This window comes from Populus alba, chromosome 2, assembly GCF_005239225.2.
Source record: "Populus alba chromosome 2, ASM523922v2, whole genome shotgun sequence".
NCBI classification, from domain to species: Eukaryota; Viridiplantae; Streptophyta; class Magnoliopsida; order Malpighiales; family Salicaceae; genus Populus; species Populus alba.
This window is the reverse complement of record NC_133285.1, coordinates 5,452,834-5,461,613: the sequence shown is the minus strand read 5'-3', so window position 1 is coordinate 5,461,613 and position 8,780 is coordinate 5,452,834. Positions and strand designations below refer to the sequence as shown.

General features: G+C 33.7%; 1 protein-coding gene and 1 long non-coding RNA gene across 4 annotated transcripts; one reads left to right on the top strand and one right to left on the bottom strand.

The window, feature by feature from the left end:
* Positions 1 to 496: 496 nt before the first annotated feature.
* Positions 497 to 1,835, top strand: LOC118035740 (transcription factor MYB44). Its single transcript, XM_035041358.2, has one exon. It carries the CDS (start codon positions 635 to 637, stop codon positions 1,550 to 1,552), a length of 918 nt encoding a protein of 305 aa, XP_034897249.1. The 5' UTR covers positions 497 to 634; the 3' UTR covers positions 1,553 to 1,835.
* Positions 1,836 to 6,399: 4,564 nt separating this feature from the next.
* LOC118035739 (uncharacterized) lies at positions 6,400 to 8,570 on the bottom strand. Of its 3 annotated transcripts, none has more exons than XR_012169032.1 (4): positions 7,841 to 8,570; positions 7,598 to 7,715; positions 7,043 to 7,510; positions 6,400 to 6,951 (listed from the first exon to the last, which is right to left on the bottom strand). It is a non-coding gene; the product is annotated as an uncharacterized lncRNA (long non-coding RNA). The 3 variants fall into 3 exon arrangements; XR_004685207.2 differs by having other exon boundaries at positions 6,400 to 7,343; positions 7,427 to 7,510; positions 7,841 to 8,542; XR_004685206.2 differs by having other exon boundaries at positions 6,400 to 7,510; positions 7,841 to 8,536.
* Between the last annotated feature and the right edge of the window lie 210 nt (positions 8,571 to 8,780).

Below are 8,780 nucleotides of genomic sequence, written 5' to 3'. Positions count from 1 at the left end.
TAATGATTTTTTTTTTATTTTTAAAAATTAATTTTTAATATTATCACATCAAAATAACTTTAAAAAATAAAAAAATAATTTTAAAATATTAAATTTATTAAAAATATTTTTAAAATACAATTACAAACAATCACCTCCATTCCAGCTCATAACTAAAAAAAAAAAAACAATTACAATTTTAAAATTTGAATTTCAGTTCCTTTAACGGGTTTTTCTCTCTCTCCCTCCCTCTCTCCATTATATCTGTGTGTGAACTTCACGAGCCGTATAATGCAAACAGTAGATAAGCCAGTTATTTCTTTTTTGAGTGGAAGTGCGTGATAACAATACGTGTAAGTTAGAGAAACGAAGTGACGACGCGTGTTAGTTTGACAGCTGTTTATTAGTAACTGCCTTGCCAGGAAGAATCCCCACTGTTTAACGGCTATGACCGGTCATTATAACCGGCTTAACCAGTCATCCTTGCCCCTCACATATATACACCTCTCCCTACCACTTCCACCATGTTCTTTCATATAAACCAAGGTGAGGCTCCGCCTCCACCACTTCACAAGAAAAAAAAATCCTCTATTTATCAGCTTAATTTTCTCTATTCAGTTTAAATTTAGGATTTAATTTATCCCTAAATCAATCTATGGCTTCTACAAGAAAAGATGTGGATCGGATTAAAGGTCCGTGGAGCCCTGAAGAAGATGAGGCGTTACAGAGATTAGTCCAAACCTATGGACCAAGAAACTGGTCTCTAATAAGCAAATCAATCCCTGGTCGATCTGGAAAATCATGTAGGTTGCGATGGTGCAACCAGCTATCCCCTGAGGTCGAGCACAGACCTTTCAGTGCTGAAGAGGATGACGCAATCATCAGGGCCCATGCTCGTTTCGGCAACAAATGGGCCACCATCGCTCGCCTCCTCAATGGACGCACCGATAACGCTATCAAAAACCACTGGAACTCAACCCTCAAGAGAAAATGTTCCGCTATGTCCGATGACTTAAACGACGACGCACACCAACAGCCTCTTAAAAGATCCGCAAGTCTCGGGGCTGGTTCGGGTCTATACTTGAACCCGAGTAGCCCTTCAGGATCCGATTTGAGCGATTCAAGTGTACCCGGTGTGAACTCATCTCCGGTTTACAGACCACTGGCTAGAACTGCCTCTCTCGTTCCACCAAGTTTGTCCATTGATGTGTCCTCTCCAACTGCAGATCCCCCAACTTCACTGTGCCTGTCTCTGCCTGGATCCAATACTTGTGAGACTCCGGGATCCGGATCCCGATCGCGTCCTGTTAACCAGACGCAAACACCTGTTGCACCTCCACCCGCTGCAGTTACTGCGCAGCAACAGCAGCAAATTCCAGCAGCGCAACAAAATGTTGAATTTGGATATGAGAAACAGTTTTTCAGTTCCGAGTTTTTGGCAGTTATGCAAGACATGATAAGGGAGGAAGTGAGGAGTTATATGTCCGGGATTAAGCAAAATGGGCTTTGTTTTGGAACAGAGGCTATAAGGAGCGCTGTCGTTAAGCGAATTGGGATTAGCAGAATCGAGTAGCCAAACAGAGGGAAGAGAAGTATTTTGTTAGTGATGATCATGATCATCGGGATGATCGTGATGATGCAGCTGAGCTGACTCGTCGAGAATCGGAGACCATGAAAGAGGAGGAAAAAAAAAAGAAGAAACAATCTGTTTTTTTTTTTTTTTTTTTGAGTTTCTTTAATCGTCGCTTTATACTGGAGTAGTAATTTTGGTGGTGTACAGGGCAGTTTCCTTCACCAGAGAAGAGAATCTCAGTGAATTTGGATATAAATATATAAATTGATCTTGCTGTGGACCATCTTCAATGTTAAATTTAAGGGGCAAAAGAATGAAAGAAAACTGAGATTTAAATGAATCTCTGATAATAAATTTTAGGACAATTTCAGCTAAAAGTGAAAGCTGGTCTGCACTTTACGGTGATGAAAGGCAAAAGAATTAAAATGAATTACTGAAATTAAAAATCTTTAGGATATATTCAACTGAAAGGGGAAGCTGGTGTAGTGATGGACCAGAAAGGACACTACCATTTCTGTTTCGCATTCAAACAATAATTAAATCATAGTCTTTCCTTCTTGTTTGGAAGGGGGGAAGAGAAGTAGAACACTCTTTGATGGAATGATTTTGGTTTATAGCCGGCGCAAGTTTTTTTTTGTATTCTGGAGATGAAAAATGAGAAATTGTACTCTATCTTGAGCTCATTTTAAGCCATGTGCAAAGACTGGAAAATCCATTTTTCGCTTTGGCTCTCATGCTTTTCAAATGATAAAATTTTGTCCCTTCAGGTTTAAAAAATCTTGATTATGGTTTAAATTTGTTTACCTTGTTTTTTCAATCCCTTTAAGAGAAGAGAGAGAATGTCATCAAATTTTAACAATATTTACAAAATTATTATTAACATCAATTTCGATCATAAAAATATTTTTCTCGAAAAATTGTCCTAAAATATTTTTTGACACTATTCATCCAAGATGGCATATCAAAGCTCAAGAAGCCTTTTGAGTTCATGTTAATTTTGGATTTTTGAATGGATTTTTGAGTTATTTAAAATTATAAATAAATTTATTAATGTTTTTATGGTGTTTTTAATCATGTATTAGTCAAAAATCAAAATTTTAAGCACAAATTATCCAAGACTTAATTTTTTTTATGATCATTCCAACGTTGAAAATTAGATCAGCAAACGATGTGCTATATGTGGCGCTTCTTCTTTTTTTCGGCTAGGCTTCTTTTTATGGGCTAACACATAGGCCCGCACATACACCTTGTTTTTGTTTTTTCGTTCCTCCCTATTTTACACATTAATTGATTCAAATAGATTGATAAAAAACTAAACTTTTTTTTTTATTAATACCATTAAGATTCCAATTTTTTTTAATTAAATTATAGTTCTTTTTTATTTAACTTGAAAAAATTAAGTCGATCTTTGTTTTTTTCAATCCAATGTTATTTGTCTGTTTTGTTTTAAAGTTGTTAATTCCATTCTAGTTGTTGTTCTATTTTTTTTTTTAAATGATAAATTTTAATTTCAGACCATTTCAGCATTATATTCTGGTATCTTATAATGTGTTTGTGTTTATAATTAAAAATATTAATTTAATATACGTGATTCTACTTCAATCTAAAAATAAATTAATTTAAATTATGCAATTAAAAAAACTTAAAGCATCTGAACATATTTTAATTTTCTACTAGTATTTAATAATTTTAGGAAAAAAAAAAAAGAATCTGTAAAACTTGGGTTGAATGGAGGTATTAAGAGTGAGAGGCTCGTTTTGTCATTAAATCTAGGGCAGTAAGAGTAATAACTTTGTTTGGGAGCGAACTAGTCTTTATTATTTATGGCTAGTTAGCTATTCATTACGTGACTGGAATTTTCTAGTTTGCTACTCATTCAATGACGTCGTGGAATTTATATATATATTTATTTTGAAAACAAATATGTAATTCATCAAAATAACACACAATATTTTAAATATACATACACACACATTCACAATGGACATTCATATGCAAAACACATCATGTTAGAAAATTAAACACACAAGAAAATTAAACATCTATACACAAATAACATTAGTGTATAAAATTATCAGTACAGACACAAAATCAAATATGTAAAAATAACCCAAAATAACAAATTTAATATTCAATAACATGTTAAAATAATAATAAAAAATTCATTGAGGATTCAAAATTAACCTTCCTTGTGGCTCAAGTTGATCAAAGCAGTTGGAATCGAACAGAGAAACTTCTAGATTTGAGGGGACAATACGGTCATATGGATCCAAGCATGGGCGGAGGCATGACAAAGGTTGGGGTGGGCTTTAGCCTAGGTTAAGATTTTATCAATATTTTTTAACTAGTTTTATGTAAAAAAATTTTATAATTCTCAATTAAATTATCAAAAAATTCTTAAAATTTGCGTAAAGCCTTCTAATATGATGCTTTAACTTGAGTTAAAATTTTAGATTTTTTGAAGAAATTTAAAAATTTGATGAAAAATCACAATTTAATTAGTTTTATGTTATTGGACGTAATTTTCAATTCGACCATCAAATCGAGTTGAAATTTTACGAGGGATCTTAAAATATATTGAATAAAATCTAGTTAAGAGTTTAGGATGAACGGAGCTTGATAGTGCTAACAAAAAAAAAGAATCGTCAAATAAAAGCAAAATACTCATTAAGAGTAAAATGGTTATTTGCCATTAAAAAATAAAAGAAATCAGCTTCTCCTTCCTTTTATATGTTGCCGACTGAGTAGAAGCAGAATAGAAGAAGAAAGAAAAAGCGAGAGAGAAATAGATAAAAGTAAGGGAAAAACATAAAAAAATTCCAAGGAAAAAAAAAAAGTGAGAGAATAACTTTGTAAACTTACAAAGTCCAACTTATAAAACACTAATCTATGGAAGAATCAAGTGAAGGAAGAAGGAAATAAAATAGGAAAAAAATTTAATTACTTTGTTTTCCAATTAACATGAGATTGTTATTTTATCCCGGTTGAGGGGTTGTTATAATATCGATTCAGATTCGATTATAGATAAATTATATTCCACAAAACATCGAAGAATGTAACTTTAATAGTGAGTTTATTTTTATTTTTATTTTAATTTTATGTACTTTCAAATTTATTTTTTAATATTTTGGATAGTGTATTTGAATTAAAATTTTATTATTAATTTCAAAAATTTATATACATAAGTTAATAATTGATCTTAAAAAATATTTATATATTTATTTAATAGCACAAGATAAAAAAATTTGCTTGCTCCGCGCTTGGATCCAAGCATCAATAATATTACTTATGCATGGATTCGTATGTCACCTTTGTTAAGTTGCATTTTGGAGCAAATCAGTAGTGTTTCCCATGCCTTGTCGCTTCTGCATCGACGATGAAGTCAACCACCACTCAAGGAGAAAGATCTGGGAACGATATGATCAAGATTTCTTCTCCTCTCTTTTCTCTTGTCATTTTTAGTCTTCTTGTTTCCTTTTTAGGTGGATATTGTTGTTGTGGAAGAGATGAAGAGAGGCTGTGACTTAGGTTGATTGATCAATATAGGAGGTTGTTGTTGTGTGGAGGAGATGTTGATTTTAGGTTTCCGCCGGGTCTTTTCATATTAGAGAAGCTAACGGTCTGATTAATGATGCTGTGGTGGCTACTATTTTGTCGTTGGTGTCTAGTAGAAGAAGATTAAAATTCAGCAAACAGGAAGGGAGGTGGAGATTATTTTTAAAGAGAGAATGGCATTATTCTTTCTTTCTTTTTTCGTTTTCTTTCTCTCACAAGTCTTTCTCTTTTTTCCCAACATGCTATATCTTTTCTCTTTTTCTTTCACTTTTTTTTTTTTCCTCTTAAATCTTTTCTCTCCCCCAATGGTGGCTAGGTTTCTCTAGCTCTTATCCATTTTCTTTAAAAATATCTTCTCTATTTACAATCAATTTATTTTATTATTTTCTCTCAATTACTAGGGGATCAAGTAACCAAACTTCACTATGATCCTTTTTTTGTTATTTGCGTTTTACCCACCATTCTTCCCTTTTGATTTATTTTTTCATTTTATCTGTTAGGTTTTTTTTTTTTTTAAAAAAATATCCCAACAAAATAAAACTAGTTCAAAATTACAAAACGGGTGTGGGAATGATTGATTTATATTGAAGAACCATTCAAGACAGCGCAATTATATCAAGTGATCGATTCATGAAAATCTCAAATTAGACTTTGGGTTTTCCAAGGCTATGTTTTAGGTTACAAGTGTTTGAGCTTTATTGTGGGATTTGTTTTAGGCTTCATAATATATGCAAGACGAGTTTTTTTTTATCGAAATAATTAACATTTTGATATTTAAGTTAATAAATTATATGAGAGAAATAATGTGTAAAAAAATAAAAAAATAAAAAATATATTTGTGGATGTTATGTGTTTTAGACAAAAGCACTCTTGTTTATGGCCCATAAAGAGCAAACTCTCCTAACTCCATCAATTTTTTTTAATAGTAATAAGGCATCTAAAAGAAATACTAAGGTATTCATTCGCAATACTGTATTCGGCAAATAAATTTGCCTAGAAATTTCTAATTTCTTTTTATGAAGTCAAATTCAATAAATCCAAGTTTGTCATTTTTACCTTCCATTATTTTACCTATTTTTCTTTACAGTTCCACCACCTGTTATAAGTAGTTGATCTGATGGTTATGAATATTTACTTCTCGTTTCAATTTTTCAAGTTTAAATATTAAACCAACACCTTGATGAATTTATTCTATGTATTCTTAAAATCATCATAACAGTTTTTTGGTTGATGAGCAGAGAAATAAAGCATTTAAGACCACCAATCATTCAAAGCACACAGAGGGAACTGATCCGAATCTTTTTTTTTTTTTTTTGTTAAATACAATATCCCAAGGACAGAGATAATTGGGCCAGCGCTCCAAATGGATTGGTGCAGCGGACTTGGACAGACAGAGTAATTTGGTCATCGTTGTTCCCTGATTTAACTCCTCGTAGCAGCAGCATATGAGCTGCCGCACGGGTCCAGTTAGCCTCGGGCACTCCAGGAGACGGTGGCCTGGGATAAGAAAAGGACAGTTTAAAAATTAACAAGACTGCAGAATGTGCAGGCTTCATGATTTCCCACGGTTTTCCCCGGTTGCAGAGAGCGTGGCATTGTCTAGCGCACCTTAACATATCTTCCTCTCGTTAACATACTAATCGAAATGATAGAAAACGCGCAGATAAGTCTGGTGATCATAGCTCTATTTGATGATGTATTTTGTACAAATTGACATCCTTTAGCCCCCAATCTAGTGTTCTTGTTTGTCGGTGCTTCCTTCAGAATCTTCTGGGGCATGGTTTGTAGAAAGATAAAAAGCACTCTGATTCTTCTGTAGAAAATGTATCATCGCGGTGGAATGCCTGAAGTATGCAATATAGATGGAAAAAGAAAAACAAGAAAATGAAGTGCTATAGATACCCAATTATCTCAAGTATAATACCAGAAACATACACATAGGCCAGAGCAAACTGTCTCCTGAATTCTACAAGCTGTTCCAATGAAGTTCAACACTTGGAATTACTCACAACATTAAACTGAGTTAATTTTTTTGAAACTATTATTTGGACTTAATTTCGGTGGTAATCGGGATTAATAATTGCCACAAAACAGAAAAAGATGACTAGCTCAGGATTCATGTTTTTCAGCAAGTATTGAAGATTAAAAGAAAAAAGTATTGCGGACATCGTGGTGCACAAAGTCCAAGCCAGACTTCTCATCCATCTATCTTATGCTCCTGAGATCATCTACTATCCTGGGCAACTCAAACACAAATAAAGGTGGTAATTACAGAACACAAGTCCATCCAAAAGAGCTACTTAGATGGGGAGTTCCTACCTCAGAAAGTCAACTAATTTTCTGTGCAACTCTGTCGGTGTCTCCTCTTGGTTTTTGTGTGGGCCAATAATTCAGGCAACTTAACTGAAAATGCCGCAAAGAGAATAGTGGCACCATAAGTTGAGATGGATCGCAAGTGTAAGAATCTGCATTTCCAATAAAAGTCATTACCACTGCGCTTCGCTTCTCAAGGCTTGTGTACAGAAAGATGTTTCAAGTACCGGTATGAACACCATGAAGCCTCCTATCAAAACCAGCGTTGCATAGAATTGGATGCTACATCTATTGCCTGAAGACAAGATCATAGCTCACTGATTTAAATATTATGGACAAAGGAAACAGGACTCTGTTTTCAGAGCTCTTTTTTTTTAAAAAAGAACAGTATTTTTTTCCCACAGCTAAGAGAAAACATACCAAAGAGGCGTGACAGATGCTCAGCGCCATATACCATTGAGGGAGAAACATCGTCTGCAATTGCATCAGCATACTGTTGGCGCTCACTTTTATACAGAAGCATCACTGGCTAGGCTTTGTCAAAGTAAAAACATAAACCTTTCATAATTTCAGTGGTTGATTCCAAAATCCTACACCCACCATATCATGGAACATCAACAATCAGATTAAAGTATACTAGAACAATCCTGAGAGGTGCAGATTAACTGTTCAGATTCTAGGTTTGTTCTTTAGAAATCATCAGAGTTACTAGAAGCTTACATGATCGTTAATTTTAAAATCCATAGAATTAATTGAAATATGTGCAAGTTAACTCGAACACCCACGTTAACAACAATTAAAAAAAAAGAGAGTATAGTAGAACTTAAGGGTACTTCAGTTATTGGCAACCAAAATTCTACAAAGCTCTTTGTATATTTGCATTTGATACTACATCAATGCAGGCAAGGAGCACCTGCTTAAGACCCAATATGGGCAGACGTGACAGAGAAACAAATCTACTACGCTGTAAACCATCCCTCTCGCTCGCTGCCGAGAGAGATAATGAATAAATCTACTACACTGACAGTGCCTTGCTGCGCTAGATTGAGGGAGATGAAGATAAAACAACACCAACTTGATGAAATGATCGATTTGGGTTGGATTTTCGTTCACAAAATGAGAGAAAATGAAACAGAGAGAAGCTAAGAGAAAATTATTAGTTTCACATTAAGACGTGCATACATATTATATTTTTTATTAGTTTATAAATGAACGATGATCAGTCGGCAGACCAAGTTAATCTCTACGCCATAGCTTGAATATTATTAAAGGAGAAAAGGATTTTTTTTCCTTAACAAGGTGGGTTATGACTTCAATAATATTTTCTTATCAAAGATAACCCATCCAAAATTGGAATAAT

Coding starts and splice junctions, on each gene's coding strand:
- LOC118035740 (XM_035041358.2), top strand. CDS start 635: ATGGCTTCTACAAGAAAAGATGTGGATCGGATTAAAGGTCCGTGGAGC.